The sequence below is a fragment of the Capricornis sumatraensis genome, chromosome X, assembly GCF_032405125.1.
Source record: "Capricornis sumatraensis isolate serow.1 chromosome X, serow.2, whole genome shotgun sequence".
Taxonomy (NCBI): Eukaryota; Metazoa; Chordata; class Mammalia; order Artiodactyla; family Bovidae; genus Capricornis; species Capricornis sumatraensis.
In genome coordinates, this window is record NC_091092.1 from 13,900,319 (window position 1) to 13,922,790 (window position 22,472).

The 22,472-nt window shown below is 38.0% G+C and overlaps 1 protein-coding gene across 1 annotated transcript in view; it reads left to right on the forward strand.

The window, feature by feature from the left end:
• The first annotated feature begins 2,593 nt into the window (after positions 1 to 2,593).
• Positions 2,594 to 22,472, forward strand: part of RNF128 (ring finger protein 128) — a 98,473-nt gene continuing 78,594 nt past the window's right edge. The window contains exon 1 of the mRNA XM_068961979.1: positions 2,594 to 2,996. Within this exon, the coding sequence (XP_068818080.1) occupies positions 2,594 to 2,996 (403 nt within the window). The remainder of the gene's footprint in view (positions 2,997 to 22,472) is intronic.

Here is a 22,472-nt window from a genome sequence, read left to right on the forward strand (position 1 = left end):
GAAACATAAAGGCACTCACATACAAGGTATATAATGTTGGCTACCATTTAAAGTCATGCGCTTCAACCATCAGAGCAATTTAAAATAGTTTAGCAAAGTTTTCTCATGCGCACTGCAACAAAGTGTTACGCAAAGTTGTCATTTAAAATCATATAATGATTTTCCTTTTAGAATCAATGTAATAATTGGTATAGAAGGTTAAATCTCTAGAACTTTACTAATGAATTATCTGTTGAATTGATCACAGATGACTATTAGCAATCAGCAGACTAATCATTTTGACAATAATACTTCGGTTTTCAGTTTAATAGTTTTTTTGTCTATTGAGCAGTCTTTATTATGAGTTTTGACGTCAATATGATAGTGCTAATAGCAAAATAATAAGCTACTTGCATTTACTCTGAAACAGATCATAAGCTAATACACAAGACCTTTAAACTTTTCAATTCAATTCCATGAATAATTATTGAGTGGCTACTGTGTGTAAGTTGTTACTAATACCAGGTACTGTGAGGGAGGGGATACACCCATGAGTAATCAGCAGCTGTAAAAGGATAGAAAGGTTCATAATATTTGTATTGTGCATTTGCTGGGGTTTATCCATAAGTTTCTACTGCAGACTCCCTGAACTTCCTTCTGATGTTAACTGTTTCCACTTGCAGGGTCCACTCCCAATGCTAATACTTCAGATGCCCAGGAATGGACAAGTGGGGGAGTGGGATGGAAATAGCTTCATTGGGCATCTTCAACAATGTCTCCTATTTTCCTGTTTTCTGTTGTTCTGTCCCGTTGACTCTAGTGGTATTCCTTATTCCAGACTATTTCCCCTGGACTTCAGACTACCATTGTTTCTGCCTTCCTTTTGACCTGGTGTCTTTCTACTTCTCTGTCAGTCTGATACCTATTTGTCTGGTTTTTTTTTGACTCTTGGCCCAATCAGACTCCTGATATCTCTGTCTTGTTGTCCATTCATCTACTCCTTCACCAGCCCTTGGTACACATTGCAATCTACTTTTCCCAGCAACTTACCCAGACCAATCGAGCCCACACCAATGTATGCCCAACTGCTGCTAGTGTCCAGTGTACTCTTGATTAAAAACAGCTTATGGTAAAGGAAGCAATGAAGTAAATAAAGCTATTTATATGTTTAAAATAACTAGAATTAAAAATTCTAGGACCTAGAGACATACAGAGTGAAGAAAGTCAGAGAAAATTATCGTATATTAGCACATATATGTGGAATCTAGAAGAGTGGTACAAATAGGTCAATCTATTTGCAAAGCAGAGATGGAGATACAGATGTAGAGAACAAACATGGACATCAAGGGAGGAACGGGATTGGGGTGGGATGAATTGACATATATACGCTACTATGTGTAATATGGGCTTTCCTGGTAGCTCAGTGGTAAAGAATCTGTCTGCCAATGCAGGAGATGCAGGTTGCGTTGGGAAGATCCCCTGGAGAAGGAAATGGTAATCTGCTCCAATATTCTTGCCTAGGAAATCCCACAGACAGAGGAACCTGGGGGCCTACAGTCCATGGGATCACAAAAGAGTCAAACATGACTTAACAACTAAACAACAACAGTATAAAAAATAGATACCTAATGAGAACCTACTTTTAGCGCAGGGAACTCTACTCTTCCTGACCTAAATGGGAAGGAAAACCAAAAAAAGACGGGATATATGTGTACATAAAGCTGATTGATTTTGCTCTACAACAGAAACTAACACAATATTGTAAAGCAACTATACTCCAATAATTTCTTTTTATTCTAAATGTTAGGAGATAAACCTTGAATAATCTTTTGTTAGAGCATAAGGCATGGGACATAAAAATTAATGGAATGCATCACATCATAGGTATCAATAAGTTGAGAAATATTTGAGTGCCCACCACTGGCAAGACACTGTACTTCAAATGATCTCTAGTGACTGGAATAGGTTTCCCTTTCAATGAATAAACAAGGTAGCAGAAGATATTCCTTGGGGAGATTGTTAAGAAAAATTCCACAAAGAAATAAGACCAAAAAGGGCTGCGAAATCAATTCCACCAATGCCATAGCAATTAAAATGACAGATCTTAACTTACTTCTGCCTGAATTGGTTGACAGCATATTTCAGCAGGGCTTGGAAAACCAGTTTGGTGTTTTAGATAATCTGAGAGAGGTGACTTTCATTTTGTCACGTGGGAGTACCAAGAGTCCAGTTCCTCATTCCAATCCACTCCATGTTTATGAAAGTTCATTAGCTGGAACAATAAGAAGGAAAAAATGTCAGTGCAGGAAGTCATCCAATCCTGATAAGTTGACACGTAGAATAAAGTTGATGGTGTTATTCATCACTAAGGCAGTCCTGATTAAGGGTTATACGTGTGTACAGTTGGAGGAGGGACAGGCAAAGGGGAATATAGCTAAGTAAAGTGAAATAGAGCTGATGTATTCAGAGCTTACATTGCTAGAGGTGAGATCAGTTACCTACTTGCAACTGAAATTTCAAACTTCTGCTTAGCAGGGACCTGGATGGACAAATGGTGACTGATAGTTGGAAAAATCAGCAGGCATCTTAAATTTTATGCTCAAATGAATGAACAATGAACCAGGAGACTAAGTCCAGTTTTCAGCTGCTGGTAATTTTTACCTTTTTATTTAAAATCACAGCACCTTTTTCAATTAATGCCTATGTGACTGTGACTTACTACAATGAAACCAGCAACTACACTTCAGTAGAGACATGCGAATGTGGTGTTTATGGCTTAGCCTCACCAGTGGCTGATGCTATGGGGGTGGTAGGCATCGCTAAGAACAATAACTACCAAGCTTGTGACTACAACACTGAGTTTACCTATACTAAGAAGCCCTGGATTGCGCTGATAGAAAGAGGTAATTGTACATTTTCAGAAAAAATTCAAACAGCGGGCAGAAGAAATGCTGATGCTGTTGTGATTTACAATCTTCCAGAGACTGGCAACCAGACGATACAGATGGCAAATTTCGGTAAGAACCAATTCCCAAGGAGGGTTAATGTCTTTGTTTATCTTAAAATGGTATTTCTATCTAGAATGGTTCTAGGATCTGGCAATGAGACTGTTAAACAAGTGTATTTTTATTTTTTTTGCCTGGCACTACTCTGAGTTACTTTAGTATTAATATTTGGAATAATTTGTTTCAAGAACAAAAGCAATTCAGGAAGTGGTTCCTGTTTTCCTTCATGATATTCTTAGCTCTATTAGTTTTCTCAGTGCATATTATATAATTGCTTTTTAATAAGTGTGCCTTTACCTGTAAACATTAAAGAAAATATAAATGTTTTAATTTCATTGTTAATTTGTACTTTTCATTTTGATTCAGGGTTGTATGTATTCAAGTATGCAGTAACTGCAAAACTGATTCATTATTATGATCAAACAGTAGCATGTTTTAAGTGTTCAAAATGTTTACAGAAATAAGAATTCAACTATCTGCTGTATGCATGTGAGATTTTAATATTTGTGGGACTAATACATATAAAACTACTCTGTAAGAAACATTATACATTTAAAATGGTATGGCTGAAATAGGATATCTCTGCAATTCACACCAAAAGTAAAGATTTCCCTTAAAAATGTTTACTTATGACTTAAGTAAATATAATTATCTAATATATTAACTTTGTAAAGGAATTTACCTCTTAGAACTACTGCCTTTATTTTATTTTGTAAAAAATGCCAGTTTCGAAATAAATGGTTTTAAACCAGTGAAGAAGTAGACTTCTGAAACAAGTCTTCTATACTTTAGGTGGATATATGTATTTTCGACCCCAGTTCAGTTCAGTCGCTCAGTTGTGTCTGACTCTTTGCAACCCCATGGACTGTAGCCTGCCAGGCTCCTCCGTCCATGGGATTTTCCAGGCAAGATAACTGGAGTGGGTTGCCATTTCCTTCTCCAGGGGGTCTTCCCGACCCAGGGATTGAACCCAGGTCTCTCATTATAGGCAGACGCTTTACCATCTGAGCCACCAGGGAAGCCTTGGCCAAAGGAAAAAAATAATTTCAAACAGAGTGAGATCTGGTTGAACGCAATATCAGGATAATTAGTATTCTCACCACCAAATTTTGTGTTTGAGAAAATTAATGTAAATTAAATCAACCAGATTTCAAAATTGTAAGAAAAAAATCAAATTTGTGTTGAGTAGTAGAATGATTGAAACATCCAGGTTGTGTACATGCAATATGGCAATTTGGTACTAATGTTTGAAAACCAAGCTGCTTGTTTCTCTGGTTATTGAAAAACCAGGTAACATGGTCTTTAGCAGTACAAAATTGTTGTAAATGTACAAAACTCTACTTGCTACCTTTTATAACATATGCTGAACATCACCAGAACCCAAGTATTCACACTGTTTTTTCTTCTGAAGTTAAGAGTACTCCATAAGCATTCCCTGTGTTCCTATATTTTTACAGATGAGTTTTATTCTTATAAAAATAAAATGAGGCATCTTTCTGTTGAAAATTAGGAGTTAAACCTCTTCTAAGGAACCTATGTGCTCTGTTTCAAATTAGAAACTCTAAGTATTCAAGATTTCCTTTTACATGGACAGTCACATTCTGCTGTTTACTCCCCTGGTTTATTTAGCAAAAATTTTTAACTGAAGTATAGTTGATTTACAATGTTGTATTAGTTTCCATGTGTACAGCAAAGTGATTCACACACACACACATATGTGCTATATAGTAGGTCCTCATTGGTTATCAATTTTATATATAGTAGTGTGTATAGGTTATTCCCGAAATTCCTAATTTATCTTTCCTCCCCACCTTTCCCCTTTGGTAACCATAAGTTTTGTTTTTGATGTCTGTGAGACTGTTTCTGTTTTCTAAATCCTCTGGTTTTCTAAAAGTATAAACAGTATCAGCCTAAACAGCAGTCATGTTTTTAAAACTTGCTTTGCAACAGGAAGGGCCAACTACTGAAAAGTAGGTGCCCAGCTATTGAATTTAAAAGATTGCCAAAACAGAAATCTCTCTAAAAGGCATGCACAGTCATTTGAGTATATGTCTCTGAGTACAGTTTAAGAAACAAAGCAATTATATTTATCATATTTGTCATTGAATATATAATACAAAAACATTTGTAAAAACTACAGCATTGCTCCTGTTTTAAAATAAGCACATGGGAAAAGATAGCATTATCACAGTAATTGTAATAGTTAATATTTATTGCCATTTAATATATGTCAGGCACTGTTTTAGGGTCTTTATTTTAACTAATGAATGGTGATCTTTAACACTGAATGATCCCAATCCCCAAAAATTAAAATTGTAAGTTTAGTGTTTTGCAGTTATAAGACTTGTCAGCTAGTGTGTCATTGGAGTTCTTCCTTCCTAGAAATTTCTCTTAGATAGAAACTATTATGTAATGCAGTTGACAAACAACAAACATTAGGAATTGTGTGGCTATGAAAAGTCAATGATCAGCCCCTAGACCATTAAAAACGGAGTCATTATTATATAACATAAGCCAAAATTGTGTTTGTTTTCGCTCTTTCATTAGTGTGTGTGTGTGTGTGTGTGTGTGTGTGTTTTCAGGCACAGAGCATGGGGGAACAACTCCTGCTCCTTCTACAAAAGCTCTAGGCTTTACCTTCCATCACCTTATCTTTTATCAGCCCTGAAAACCACCTTTTCAGAAAACCACACTCTACCCGCCTCAGGGCTGTAGCTCCCGTTCACTTCCTTGGTCCCCACTGCCTCTTCATTCCTTCAGTCTCATTCTCCATGCTAGGCCTCCCTAGCCTTTCCATAATGCTGTGCCTCTTTATGTCTTATTGATGTCAACACCCTCCAACCAAAGGCTGCGAGGAACAGACCTGTAGTTTTAAAAGTTGGATTTATTACTTACTGCAGCAAAAGAGGAATGCATACCATCAAAACCAGTGGGGCTTTAGAAAGGATTTCTAAGATTTGGGCTTGCTTCAGATGACTCAGGGGAGGATTTATGGAAACAGGCCTTTGACCAGACATCCCAGTTTGCCTGAGACAGGAATTTCCTGGATTGTGGGTCTTGCAGTGCTAAAGCCAGGAAATTCTTGGGAAAACCAAGCTGAGTATGTCACTCTAGCTGGCATTGTTCTGGATTTGGATGCTGTCAGAAAGTAGGGCGTAATTCTGTGATTGGATTTCTAAATAAATCTTATTTGTAAGTAGGGAAGACTAATCTGAACTGGCAGATAATTGGTAAAGAAGTAATTGTCACTCATGTTTGTCAGGATGGGAGATGTTTGGTCATTTTTGTGCCTTGGATGCTGTTCATATTTGACTGGATTCAGACATAATTACAGAATGGTCTTGTCTTTGTCTTGATTCCTCATGGGTACAGAATGAACTTCTCTACTATTGGTGCTCTGTGAAATTATTTATGCTCAATAAGAAAACACCACGTCCTGATTGTTAGTACCAAGCCAGGTCCCAGATATCAGGGGCTGCTTGTCTCTTTCTCATCAACAATACACTATGTCTATGTCTATACTGCTGTGCAAACACATTTTCTCCCCCCATTTTATGTATCAGTGCTTCCCCACCCCCCTATACCCTGCCTTCAAAGTCCCCAAGAAGCCCAAGAGATGTTTCTGCACCCCTTACCTCTCAGGGTTTCATGATATGGATACAGAATGTCTTTACTCCTGGGCCCAGTTCATTCATAGCCCCCCTACTAGCAGAATCCTTTTTCTGATGGGGACAACTTCAGTCTGAGACGTGCTCTCACTGAGGAAGAATGGTGTATAGCCCAGTAAACCTTTAATTCTAAGTTTCCCAGTTTGCAGTGTATTTGGATTTGCATTTTGATGCGACTGGAAATAGAAAGATATGTTTATGGTATCCTTAAGTAATTATGTAACTTAACAACCCTTTCCAAATAGTTTGGAGACATCTATCTATCCAGTTGTCCCAGATGTGTAAGAAAAGGCAGGACTCCTCAGTTATTAACGCAGAATGAATGAATTAATTCTGAGTGAATACGTTAAGTATTGGCTTTCTGACTGAACAGGTTTTTTTGAAAGTTAAACATGCTATTAATAGGTTAATTGCCCTAAGAAGCAATTAGATTTGAATCTATTGTAGTTTATTTCAGCAAAGTCAGTAATTTGAGAGGGATAGAATGGTTCTTTATCTATTTGACTATGTTCAACGAAATGGATTACAGGGTGATGTCTATAGTCTTTCAGAATCCCCCAAACTCACCAATTCCCAAGCAGTTATGTGCATGGAAGGAAGAGTTTCATCAGAACAGCAAACTCACATGTTTTAGAAAAAATGTTTTCCTAGAAATGAGGGGTCCCTGGTGGCTCAGACACTAAAGCGTCTGTCTACAATGCGGGAGACCCGGGTTCAATCCCTGGGTTGGGAAGATCCCCTGGAGAAGGAAATGGCAATCCACTCCAGGACTATTGCCTGGAAAATCCCATGGACAGAGGAGCCTGGTAGGCTACAGTCCATGGGGTCGCAAAGAGTCGGACACGACTGAGCGACTTCACTTGACTTCACTTCATATAAATGAAATGAGAAAATGACAAAAACTTAATAAGGCTTAGACTCTGATACACACACATATACACCCACACACATATATATGGACTTCCCTAATGGCTCTGTTGGTAAAGAATCTGCCTGCAATGCAGGAGACCGGGATTTGATCCCCGAGTCAGGAAGATCCCCTGGAGAAGGAAATGGCAAACCACTCCAGTACTCTTGCCTGGAAAATTCCATGGACAGTGGAGCTGGGCAGGCTACAGTCCATGGGATTGCAAAGAGTCAGACATGACTGTGCGACTTTCACTTCTATATATAAACTCATATATATATATATGGGTGTGTGTTTAATTCAAGAAAACTAATCAGTTCCACTTCAAATGAATCTCAAATCTGCCTGGCACCATCTCCAAGACTTCATCCTCAGACCTCTGCAGTAACTTTCTAACTCATCTCCCTGCCTCTCTTGTTCCCATCTAAGCCCACTACCCACTCTGAAGCCAAAGTGGCTTTTGAGAAAAAAACAAACCACACCTTGTTTAAAACCCTTCAGTAGCTTCCCGTGGCGCTTAGAGTACATTCAGACACCTTTCCATGTCCTCACCTGGCCATGAATCACCTGGCTCGTGCCCACCACTCTGACCTCATCTCCTCTCACCTCCCCGCACACCACCCCCTACACTGAGCTCCAGCCACACAGGGCCCTTTCAGGCCCTCAGTCCCAATAAACCATTCCCTGCCTTGAGCCTGAAAGTACTTGAAAGAATCCTCTTCTTTACACTCCCACATCTCATTAAGCATCAAGTCCTATTGATTCAATCTCCAAGCATTGCTGAAATCCGTCCCTTTTCCCACCTCTGCTGCTTCAACCCAAGCCCAGGCCAATATGATGCCTCACACGCATGCGTGCTAGGTTGCTTCAGTCGCGTCCAACTCTTTGCGCCCCTATAGACCATAGCCTGCCAGGCTCCTCTGTCCATGGGATTCTCCAGGCAAGAATACTGGAGTGGGTTGCCATGCCTTCCTCCAGGGGATCTTCCCAACTCAGGGATTGAACCCGTGTCACTTACGTCTCCTGCCTTGGCAGGTGGCCTCTTTACCAGCTGAGCCACTGGGGTCCTGGACCATGGCAATAACCTCCCAGCAGCTCTCCCTCCTACTCTCGCCCCCCTACAGAGTCTTGTCTTCCACCCAGCAGTCAGAGTGATCCTGTGGAAAATGGAATTCAGTCCAAATCAGAATAAAACTCAGGCTTCATGCAGGTTCTACAAGACCCTGGGTGATGAGACCTGATTCCACACCCCTCTCCCCCACATTACTATGCCTCCGCCACTCTTGTCTTTCTTGTTTCTAAACCAAAAGAGCTAGCTTTTGCACTTGCTGTCCCCTCTACTGAAGTCATTTCTGTTTCATGTTTTCATATAATGCTGCCTCCAAAAATATAACTGTGTCACTAGTTTCTCGACATGGCAGCTAGAATGATCTTCTAAAAATAGAGGTCAGATCACATTGCTACTCTTCTCCAAACCAACCCCCGTTGGTTATTCTTCAAATAAAATCTAAACTTTACCATGCCTGAAAGGACTTGTATGATCTGGCCTCTGCCTGCCTTCCCAACTTAACACTGCCACCCACCCTGCCTAAAGCCTAACCACTGACCCTCAAATATTTTCACCAACTCACAAAGCTTTTTCTGTGAGGCCCTTTGGGCTTGTTTTTCTCCTCATCACCATCATCACTACAATACATGATATTACTCTGAATCCCAGTTTAAATGTCTCTTCTTCACAGAAATATCCCCTGACCACGTTAATTACAATCAAAACCGGGTGCTCATTTCTGTTGAAATCTCTTATAAAGTGTAATGACTGTCTGATTTGCTTATTATGCATCTCTCCCACTTGATTGTAAGTTGCAGGATGGCAGAGAACATGTCACTCATTGTACAGAGCATAGTGCAGAGTCTTCACTAGTTGTTAAATGAATGAAAGGTTAAGAAACTAAAAAGCAACTTCCTTTTATATATGAAAAGATGGACAAGTTCAAATGAAGTTTAGGTGAATTCAGCAAACTATTTCACTCTAAGGTTGTTTTTATTTTTCCCTATGCAGGTAATACTTTCTCTTTAAAAAAAAAAAACAAAACACAAAATATAAAGTTCCCCTTGACCATTGCCCCCAATCTCAGGCCTCTCCCAAAGATAACCATTGCTTCATTCAGTAGGTAACCTTTCAGGCTTTTTGTATTAATTATTGTATATATACACCAATAGAAAATACAAAATCAATCTTTTATTTTTCACATTAATGAAGTTATTCTGCAACTTGCTTTTGTCACTTAACAGTAGGAACTGGAGTTATCTCCATGTTAATAAATTCATATTTAGGTTGTGACAATTTTTAACTACTGCATAATATTTCATAGTGCAAGCACACTCATAACTTATTCAACCACTCCTCTACTAATGAACAATTAGGTTGTTTTCAACTTTGTTTTTTTATAGACAATACTCCAATGAACATAATTAATGCTGATACCTAAGGAAGCTAATGACATTGACCTTGCATCACTATTGATGTTGCTCTTACATCTGACCATTTTGGCAAACTCCTATTTTATTTTAATAAATTGTTCTTGAATTTTCAGGATAAATGACCATTTTCTCTACAAAGTTTTGTCTTTTATACTAATTGTACCTCTTCATTCTTTCCAGTGGTCTTACACTACTCTCTAGGGTTCCAGTAGTGATAAAATGTACCTCTTTGACTTGTTCCTGACTTTACTACAAAAATGCTCCCACTGTTCCACCAGTAAGTGTGTTGTTTGTGAGAAGTTTCTGGGAGACACTCTTTATCAAGTTTCAAGACTTTAGTAAGGCTTTTGAATCTTGTTATCCTTACTGGCAAGATATAATATAAATACGTATGTATAGGCATATATTTACGGGAACAATAGGTAAAAGGGACAGTTCTGTTTTTCTTCCTTTTTTTTTTTTTTAAGATATCATTGTATTGGTGCCTTTTTATTGACTGCACCACACAGGTTGAGGGGTCTTAGTTCCCCAACCAGGAATCCCACCAGCGCCTTCAGCAGTGAAAGTGCCAAGCCCTAACCACTGGACTGCCAGGGAATTCCCAGGTGCCCTTGATAAAAGGGTTGAAAACATTTCTGTTGCTTATACATATGACTTCAAGTTGACTGTCAAATTGTAAGACACAAGTGAAATTTAAAAATATCTTGACAAATTAGAAAAAGTGTCTATTAAAACAAGATGAAGTGCCACAGAAAATAGTAAAGAATAATAAATATAGAGACAGATGTAAAATAGAAAAATCTTAAGACAAGTTTATAACCAAAATATTTGACAGTTACATTGTGCATGCGTGCTAAGTCACTTCAGTTGTGTCCGACTCTGCGACCCTACGGACCATAGCCCACCAGGCTCCTCTGTCCATGGGATTCTCCAGGCAAGAATACTGGAGTGGGTTGCCATGCCCTCCTCCAGAGGATCTTCCTGACCCAGGGACTGAACCTCCATCTCTTGCAACTCTTGCAGTGGCAGGTGGGTTCTTTACCACAAGTGCCACCTGGGAAGCCCAGTCACATTGTACCACAAGTTAAATAAAACTAGCATGATCATGAGATGTACCAGCAAGTATATAATATGTTAGGCCTGGAAAATACCATGGTTATGCTTGGAATTCACAAAACTCTGAAAATATCATAAGCCTTACTATAACCTGGCTTACAATAACAGGATTTTAGTACCTCTCTCTCATATTCTCACATAAATTCCCAAGTGTCTGTCTCTCTTTTTCTCTCCCCGCCTCCACCTCCCGCCATATAGACACAAACATACACAACTGCATAAGTTTATGTTTTTATAAGTGAGTTAAAGATACAATACCTCTGAATGCTGGTTTCCAGAAAAAGAACAAAATGAGTAAATTCACTATGAGCTATTTAAAGGACATTTTATCTCCCCTTTCTCCATTTTAAAATCTAGGAATATATTTTTTAGTCAAGGGATATTTCGTAAGCCTAAATATGTGCTTTTTGTTTATTGATATATTCTCTGCTTAACTCCTGTCCTCTTTCTCCTAAACTAGATGGAGAAATGCCTGAATAGCATTGCATACAATAGAACAGTTCCTCTTAAGTGAGCTCTTCATTTTCAGCAGTCCTTGGTTCCTAAGTCCTCTTACCCTAGCTAGTTCTCTTCCATCACTCAAGCTTACCTTCCCTAGACAGCAAGGACTTTATGTAAAGAAATTATATCCATTTCCATCTAAACTCACAAGTCTTATGTCCTACTCATTTAGGTAATTATCAGATATGCCAGAGCTACTTTAATAAAGTATCCCAGGGAGAACTTTACTAGTTATCTCTAGAAACATGATTTAAACAAACAAACCTGATTTCTGATGATAATATCAGGACCTTTGACAGAACTGTGGAACAGGAAATTGGAGGAAATCATATTTCAGAGCATCCCTTATCACATCATACAAGGAGCAATATACTCTACCTAACATTTTAGATTTTTATACATATCTCATATTTGTATCTAAATTTTAATAATATATATTATTATGTGATTTTCTAATGACTTTACATGCAGTGATACATAGTGATACTATACGGTTAAATAAATTGGTCTCTGGCAGTGATCAGTAAGTACATTGGCATCTCCTTAGTGGAAAGTACAAATAGAGGGAAATGAAAATGTGCATAATAATTCACTTGCTCTTAATTTTTAAAAAATGATTGTCTCCATATCATTATCCCTAAGATCTGGAGCTCTTTTCGTTCAGTATTGTACCTAATTCCTATTAAAAACTGGTTCTCCTTGCCCTTTATGAGGGCAGTTGTTAACAGTAAATATTCTATTAGCTCTGTGCTGCACATAGTGTAATTAATCATTTCAAAAATCCATAAGGTACAAAGTGTCAGTATTCATATTTCATATCTATGGAAACTGAGACACAGAAAGGTTGGTTAACTTTCCCCTCATAGTCATAACAACTAGTAGATTACAAAACTAAGGTTTGCAATCCTAACATCAGAACCTGTGCTTTTAAACAGTACACAATAATACCCTTCTGGTGAGCATACATAACACAAGGTGCCATACAAAATAGTACCAAAACACGATCATTGCCCTCAAGAGGAAAATGTAGTAGGGAAAACCGATATCTACACAACTAGTAAAAGGCAGAATATAAAAAGCACTATTCAGAGAAGTGTTGAGATTGTTGGAGCTGAAGAGGTTAAGAAATTATGAGGTCATAGTGTTGGAAAGGTCATCAATGTGGGTGCATGTTAAAGTTATAGAAGATGATAGCAAAGAACTCAAAGATCAGGAGTGGGAATATATAAGGAAGAGCTACCTGAGGAGGCAATTAGGAAGTGAACTATTTCTGTTAAGATTTCAGAAGTTGAGCAGATCAGGATGATAATCATGTCCAGAGTCTAGTCACGACAGTGGAGTGACTACAGTGGAATAGAGACAAATGTCCCTGAGGTTGAATCACAAGGAGGCCAGACGGTTGGATGATGGAAGAACTTAGGGTGGAGAGAATGACTGTGATTCAAATGCCAAAGTCTTCATGTTCGTGGGGGAATGACTAGGAAGTTGGTCCATAAACAAATAGGGAGAGAAAGACTTGGAGGTGATAAAACCAAGTGCCATAAGTCTCTTGACTGCCATGAGTTTCCAAGAAATGGGTTTTACTCATGATGGTGGGGTGAAAGTGGTCTAGAAACAACCATGTGGGAGTGAGGAGACCCCCTATATCTCTGAAATATGTGGGATACAGAAGGATATGCTGTCTCTATTAAAAGTAACTGAAGGAAAAGTGGTGTCCTCTGGGGTAAGATGGGTCAGGGACCATAAGAAAATATCATAAGTTTTAGTATAACCCTCAGTGAAGAGGAAATGAGGGAATTTTACCAATTAGGCATGTGTCATGGAACCAGAGACCTGGAAGACTCAATGGAAACTTTGGGGCAAAGAACAGTGGAAGAAGAAAGTAATGAACAGAACATAGAGGGGAGCACAAAATGAAGATTAAACAAATTAGCTTCCATTTGGGACAATAACTAAGGATGATATGAATGTGAGACCAGGAAGCATTAGTGTGAAGGTAAAGATGTCTCAGACAAATAGAGGACTTGGTTTACCAGTGTAAAAGGCTGGCAGTGTATATAAAACTTAAGAGAATTATTCACAAGAGAGCAGAAACTGTTGAAAAAGTTGAGAAGGGCAGAGCTGAATACAGTAAAGATGAAAATATAAAAGAATTGAGATCAGTAGGGTCCTAGAGCTGTGGCTATAGATTACAGGAGTGAAAGAGGGGAATGTTAATGTTTGGGCAGGGAGGGAGAGTACACTGAAGGTAATAGATGCTGAATGACCTGAAAGTAACCGCCTTATGTTTCCAAATGGAATTTCTTTAAAGTCTTAAACCAGGTGTAAGTTGGGACTTGCTTCCAGTGTTACATAGATATCTAGAGGATGTTTCATAAAAATATGAAATCTTTATAAAGAGTGAGCTCATGACAAAAATTATTTGGGTCCATTTAATAAATTAAATGTTCTGGGAAATGATCTGTTTTTTATGACTAATGCTTTTAGTAAAAACTGGTAGAAACCTAGTCAAGGCCTTAGGATGTCAAAACTGCAATGATTAAATTCCTGGTTGCCCTGCATTCTAGAATTGAATTAAATCCAACCTACATTTACTTGTATGTATTTTTAGCTTTTAAATGGAAATATAAATTGAGTTCTTTTCCTGAGAGCAGTCAATTCAGTGATGGAGGCTGAGTAGAAGGAGTGGAGAATCAGTCAAATAGGATGTCTGACATTATTTTAGCTCTAAAAAAATACTTTCATGGACCAAATAACCATTTGTCAAATTAATTTTCTCACTGATTATTTTTATTAGTCTCTTATAGGATATAACCGCATGTAAATGCTCAGTAACTTGTGTATGGTAAAGATCAGTTGCAATTGGAGGCCACAGTGGTTAATTCTTAGAAATGTATTACTATTTCAACCATACAGGCAAATGTTCTTAGAAAATTAGTCTTGTTAAAAAGCCAGGATATACAGAAAGGCCGTTTTTACCAGAGGGCTTTGTGGAGAATTCTTGGAACAGAACTCAGATGGAGAGAGGGGTTAGTTGCATTTTGGCTGAAGGAAGATGTATGGGTTCTCTGATCATTTCACAAAGAACACATCCTTTCTCCTCAGAAAACTGCAGCTCTTTGAACAAGAGAAGGAAGCTTAAAGAAGGCCTAAAGAGAAATGCTAGGGCCCTAACCTGATGCATATTATACATGACACCTCCCCCATCACTCCTGGGATACAAGAGGTGAGGTTAAACACTAGGGCATAAAACCCTTGGGTGCCACTCGTCCTTGTTTACACATTCATAACCTGGGCCTAGGGATAGCTCTGCAGTGAGCTTACTAAGCTTACTGAGCTTACTAAGATGTGAGCTCCTAGGGAAAGCAAGTTCTGGTTGACAATCGGGTTGTCTAACATGGGAATAGAAAGAGACATCAAATGTGGGGCCTTTTTTTTTTTTTCATCTAACAAGCAAGGATTTACTTATTCATTTAACAAATACGTGCAAGGACCAACTATCGGTCCTATCTTCCCAAATTTTACATTTCATAGCTCGCTTGCTCTCAGCCTTCAAAAATGCAACAAGGGCTCTGTGAGAAGCAGTGGCATGTCACAGTGATTTAGGGCATGGGCTTGGTAGGGAGACAGATCTGGATTTGAATATAAGATCTACTGTTTGTTTTCTAGCTGTGTGATCTTGAACAGGTTATTTAACTTCTCTGAATTCCAGTCTTCTCATCTTAGTTATCTCATTTGTAAAGTGGGTATACTGCAGTACTACCTTATAGCATGGTTGTAAGGATCAAATGAGATAACACATGTAAAGAAAGCACTTAGCATGGTGCCTATTCTATCACAGACACTCAAAAAATTGTAATAGTAGGATGATGATGATGAAGTAATTCCACTTCTTGATTTATTCCCTCTCTTTTCCTATCCAATTCTTTCTCACTTTAAACTCTTGGCCAAAATTTATGTCCCAATGAAGACTTTCTTGACTAACAACTTACCCTGATCTCTCCTTTGCTGTGGTGGTTTGGTCACTAAGCCATGTCCGACTCTTGTGACCCCATGGGCTGTAGCCCCACCAGGCTCCTCTGTCCTTCGGATTTTCAAGGCAAGAACACTGGAGTAGGTTGCCATTCCTTTCTCCACGGGATCTTCCCAACCCAGGGATTGAACCCATGTCTCCTACATTGGCAGGCAGACTCTTTATCACTGAGCCACTAGGGAAGCCCAACAGATACCATCAGTTCAGTTCAGTTCAGTCACTCAGTCATGTCCGACTCTTTGCAACCCCATGAACCGCAGCATGCCAGGCCTCCCTGTCCATCACAACTCCCAGAGTCCACCCAAACCCATGTCCATCGAGTCGGTGATGCCATCCAACCATCTTATCCTCTGTCGTCCCCTTCTCCTCCTGCCCTCAATCTTTCTCAGCATCAGGGTCTTTTCCAATGAGTCAGCTCTTCACATCAGGTGGCCAAAGTATTGGAGTTTCAGCTTCAACATCAGTCCTTCCAATGAACACCCAGGACTGATCTCCTTTAGGATGGACTGGTTGGATCTCCTTGCAGCCCAAGGGACTCTCAAGAGTCTTCTCCAAAACCACAGTTCAAAAGCATCAATTCTTCAGCACTCAGCTTTCTTTATAGTCCAAATCTCACATCCATACATGACCATTGGAAAAACCATAGCCTTGACTAGACGGACTTTTGTTGACAAAGTAATGTCTCTGCTTTTTGATATGCTCTCTAGGTTGGTCATAACTTTCCTTCCAAGGAGTAAGCGTCTTTTAATTTCATGGCTGCAATCATCATCCGCAGTGATTTTGGAGCCCAGAAAAATAAAGTCCGACACTGTTTCCACTGTTTCCCCATCTATTTGCCATGAAGTGATGGGACCAGATGCCATGATCTTCGTTTTCTGATTGTTGAGCTTTAAGCCAACTTTTTCACTCTCTTCCACTTTCATCAAGAGGCTCTTTCATTCTTCTTCACTTTCTGCCATCAGGGTGGTGTCATCTGCATATCTGAGGTTATTTATATTTCTCCCGGCAATCTTGGTTCCAGCTTGTGCTTCCTCCAGCACAGCATTTCTCATGAAGTACTCTGATATAAGTTAAATAAGCAGGGTGACAATATATAGCCTTGACGTACTCCTTTTCCTATTTGGATACCATAGCGAGGATTAATTCACTGATAGTGACTTGAGTGCAAAATGGCAGATGGGATGAGCTGTGACCTAGATGCAGTACTAGACAGTTGGAGATCCAGGGACCTTGTTTCTTTCATGTCAATATACATAGCACTTAGCACAGTAACAGACTAACACTAAGCCCTCACTGATGATTGATGAATGAGGCTAAAAAGAGAAGCGTATACTCTCCCAAACAAATATTACCTACTTCACAACTCTATAGTAATACCAGAAGTACTGGGGTTCCTCAACTTAGTAATAGCCTTGCTGGCTATTAACATGTTCTTTTTATCTCCATCGTCTCTCCCTGAAGCTATTTGGTGTCTCACCTTCAGCTGGCAGTCAGGACATGACTTTTGTTAGGCTGCTTCTATATAAAGCCCTGGCAATAGGAACTGCCTAGATTACCACCAGTGATTCACACACCTACACAGAGGGCTTACACCCACACAGGGTCATGGGGTGGAGGATCCAAATTCCAGTTCAGGTCTTGTTTTACTGCACAATATCATGGAATTAAAATGACTCTTTCACTTCTTTATATAAACTATTGTAGATGTAGTGATCTGTACATACTATGTGAATTTGGGTAGCATGTAAGAAAAACCTCATTAATTCTCACCACTGTTTAAGTTAAAAGTGTGGGGTTGGCACTTAGAAGGGTGGGGAGATGATTAACTGCTTCAAAGAATAGAAAACGGTTTTTATGCGGTACATAAAAGCAACTATTTTCCTGCAAACAATCTTTGCCTGTTCATTAAACGATCCCCAGTAGTGCTTCTCTTTGACATGATTTTAGTACCAATTCATTTGTGTTATTGTATTACTTGAAAATAATAAAGCTGCATTTCGTATGTTGTTAAAATTTTAATAGGAAGGCTTGTGTGACAGGAAATCACTGAACTCTGGAAGGGCATTTGAAAGAATATTTTTTTCAGGCATATAACAGTAATGTAATCAAAGCTAATGAAATATAGAAATCTGCTTCAGAGAACAGTGAAAATGATTTTAATTAATAGTCTAATTGCTTTTATGTAAATGAATGCTTCCTAAGGCACTAGAAAAATTGGTTTTCTTGTACAAGGTAACTATTCTCAGTGCAGAACTTATCTACATCATAAATTTCCCTTCATCACAGAATGAGCCCTAGCCCTTCTCCAAAATAATGAAATATTATTCTATAATTCCAATTATAGCACTTGCCAACTTCAAGCAAGTCTGATTTAGTAAAGTTTTTCTCTCTCTGCAAAATAACTTCATAATGAAAGTAGAGCTCTATTTTCTTTATTCTATATACTTGGACTGTATTTCTGACAATGAAAAAAGTTAAATCTGAAAGAATATCCACATTGTTCATTTGTGAAAATTGTTTTAACTGTTGGATATCCTATTAATACTTCTCTGAAAAAAAAATCAATGTCCACAGCCCATTAATCCTCACTCTGTGAATACTTTAAATGTTAGTAAAGTGGTAAATAAAAGATGCATCTCTTTCAAGCACTAATACTTCACATACCTGGTCCCTTAGGCTGCCATTTAATGGACCTATGCTCTTAACCTGTAATTGCATTTTAAAAACAGGCAGTTGTGGTGTTCAGTGTTTTTTTTCTGACATTTATCTGGGACATTTTTATGCTATAACTTCTTATGGGAATATTTCCATTCCCTTACAATAAGATCTTGGAGACAGTATATACTGGGTTGACCAAAAAGTTAGTTCAGGTTTTTCCATAAGATGGGATGGAAAAACCCAAACGAACTTTTTGTCCAATCCATATTTTTAAAATACCTTCTCAAATTATGTACCTATTGCACGTGAGAGAAAGAAAATTTTTGCTCAGAGCAGGAGGGTAATTCAAGACTTCTTTGCATTCATCAAACAAAAGGGCAAAAAAACAAAAACACAAAACCCCTATTGTCTTAAATGTACCTGCAGATAAATTTAATTACTGCATAGATTGTAGTATTCTGATTTCTGAAAGGCTACACAGTAAAGCACCATGTTCTACTGAAATATGAAAAAAAAAGGTAATCTAAATTCCACTAGTATGTTTGTTTTCCTGTCCTGTAGTTAGTTTCACCCTTGTCTTTGACATACCACTAACATTCATAACAAAAGGAAAGCAGCAAAGACTAATATACACCACAAGGCAGATTTCTATAATGCTCCAATCATTATCTTTGCAGTTATTATTTATTTTGTTAATAGTAGAAGCAATTGGATGCTTCAGAAAACTCAGAGTACAATGATTTCATTGAGGGCATTGACTTAAATGAGTCTGGAAGAATTGTCAGTTTGATAAAAATGATAACCTTTTTGACTCCTTTTTGACTCCTAGGGCTCCAAGAGCTGATCTTGGTGCCTTAGCGAGAAATTCATTAAAAAAAAAAGCCAGTTATATTCTGGCCAGTTCTATTTTTTTGAGTGCCAGTTGGCACTGGGTAGAGGAGAAGCAATAGTCTCTGGATTTTGTCTATTTTCATGATTTGCTTCTTCTGAAGCTATAAGCAGGAACATGTGGTCAACTAAAATGTGGCAATTATAGTTTATACAAATGAACTGTGTACACCCCCATTTGACTGTAAGGAATTTGTGGGAAAGATCCTTGCTGGATATTTGTTACTATAACATAGAGGATATTAAAAAATATTTTGATCCAACAAAAATATGAAAATAATTTTCACTTAAAGAAAAAACACTGAACCTAAATCTCCATTCTTCTCTAAAATCCAAACACCCTCTTAATTTATAGGAAGGAACACCTACTGATTCATAGGATTTGGTCTCAGATAAAACCCTGGGGATGGGGGGAGGGGATAGGTAGAAATGCATCTTTGCAAACCCTGCACAAATCTTGAATTAAAATTCATCTCTTCACGGATATTCTCTTGTAGCAGAATGATTTAGTTGTAATAATGTAATAATCACACAAAATATAATAATAGTAGAATTGTTTCATTGGTTTACATATTTTTGGAGCGATTTCCTGACAACGAGACGCTCTTGCTTCATAAAACACAAGGGAATTTCCAAACGCATGATGAAGTCTTCGTTTCTTTGGGTCGAGATAACGTTTAAATCTTCCTTTTGAAACCAGCTAAGTGAGCCAGACTTATTCATGCCAGAAAGACTCATGAATCTGTACTTAGGGTTTATTCATTGCATGTGATCATTGTGGGGAATTCCTTTTCTCAACCTGCTGTACAACCAGATGACACAGCATTTTTCAATTCCAATCTTATAAAAGAAAGGCCCAGCAGAGGGCATGTTGAGCATTTTTATGGCTAATCCAAACACCTTGGTACTTGCCTCAAGGATATTTAAGCAGTAACATGCTATATTTGCATCTGAAGTAAAATTTCCAGTGTCTTCTGATGTCATATGGCAACTCTTTCAATTAAGAGAACACCAACATACTCAGTCAAGTTCAGCCAAATAGATTTAAATAAAACAAAAATCAATATAATTGATTACTTTAAAACCAACTACCTTGAAGATGTGAATAAATTCCCAGAATGAATAAGACCAGTGAGTTCATAGATCCTCTTTAGTGGTTACATGCTCATGGGAGTAAGGCGATAGACAGAATATAAATATGCTAAGTTATGCCATTAATTTAATTATCTGCATGCAGCTAGTCCACTGGCAGTGTTTAAATCTCAGGCTAATTTTCTTTGATCACTCAAGCTACTTCAGAGTCACCTCTTATGGGTCTGAAGGGAATGCCTGCATAAAACATAAGATTAAAATGTGCTGAAAAATGCATTTCAAAGCCAACTCCAAGTGTCTTTGATAATCTGCTCTTTTGTATTATCTGTATCACTGCTTCCCATATACTTGTATCTATAACTGAGATCTGCCTCAACTCTTTCTTAGGGGACTAATAAACAGTGACCCTAAGAAATCTAAACCTTCAGTATAATAATTCTGGTGAGCACCTAGTTTAGGTGGAAAATGAAATTCAATTAAAAAATTTTAAAGTTGATTTCAATATTTGAAGGAGAAAGCCAGACAGGCAAGAATATTATTTGCATTTTAAGAATATAATTCTAATAAGAGAAAGATCATCAGAGCTTTGGTAAATGACCACTACTTTAAGCATGAGTGCCCTCTATTTCTAAATACTTGACAAACTGCAATGAATGAGAAAATTGCAAGACACCAGTTCTCTTACATTTTTCTCCATCTTTTTTTCTGCCCTCACATCTAAAATGTTACTCAACTCAGCTATTTATCTTCCCATCACAGGAGTTAAAAATCTTGCTTCCCCTCTCTGTTTTAATAACCCTTTGCCACAGTTAGTATCATATATGTTTACATGACACCAAAATAAATAAAAAATACTAGTTGAACAAGGCAACTGAATGTTCTACTTTTAGCCAGGTGTTTTGCTATTATGTAGGTAAGCCTGACTCTTGAATATCTCCTGAAATTATTCATCTGTATCTCTGTTGTCTTCCAAAATAATGCACTTGAAACAATTCTTCCTATTTGCAAGTGCCAGCCTTGTTTTATTCTGCCATTATATACAATAATTTAAATGGTAAACATTCAGTGTCTAGAGCCTACCTAGTTCACAGGCATCTCAGTTAGTCCCTTGGTTAAGACCAATACAATAAACACATGTAAGAATTAAAGATTTTAAAATAAAAAAAATAAAAAAAATAAACATTTGTGGATAAAATAGAATCAATCTGAAGGAGGAATTCTTAAGCTGCAGTTCTTGGAGATGCACAGATAGGTCATACAAAGTCTCTATGCAGCTAAAGTATTCTTTTTTTTTTTTTTTTTTGGCTATGTGGCATGTGGGATCTTGATTTCCTGACCAGGAATCAAACCTGCACCTTGTGCACTGAAAGGGTGGAATCTTAACCACTGAGCCACCAGGGAAGTACCAAAGTAAAGTATTCTTGAAGTTACCAGTACATGGAGTCGATTTTTTAAAAAATCATTCTAAATGTCAAGAGCAATGCAGTCCAATAGAACATTCTGCAATGATACAAACTTCTATCTCCATGCAGTCCAATATATATAGCCACAGCCTTTTGGGGCAGTTGAGCACTTGAAATGTGGCTAATGTGCTTGAAGAACTGAATTTTTACTTTTATTAAATTTAAATAGGCACAGGAGGTTGTTGACTACTGTATTGAACAGTTCAGCACTAGATGAACATTAACACGGGGTCACTGGGATAAACTTCATGAGGTCCATGGAGTCCTTGAAACTGTGCACATATTTGTGTGTGTTCATTTACTCTGTACATAAGTTTCATCAATGGACATGAGTTTGAGCAAACTCCAGGAGACAGTGAAGGGCATGGAAGCCCGGCATGCTATATAGTCCGTGGGGTTACAAAGAGTCAGACACGACTGAGCAACTGAACAACAACAAAGTTTCATCAAAGTTTCAGAAGGAACTCTGGCCCCCCAAAAAGTTAAGAATCATAGCAAAAACAGAAGTAGTGCCCCTGTTTGGGTTGTATGCCTCCTAACAACATAGTTAGAACTAGAAACTTGGTGAATTTTATTGTTTTTTCAAAAATGTAATGTCTTAAGAAAGCATCTGAATCCCTTGGCAAAAAAAAAAAAGAAACGTGGGGGGAGATAATTTCCTAGAGTTAAATTCAAGTAATG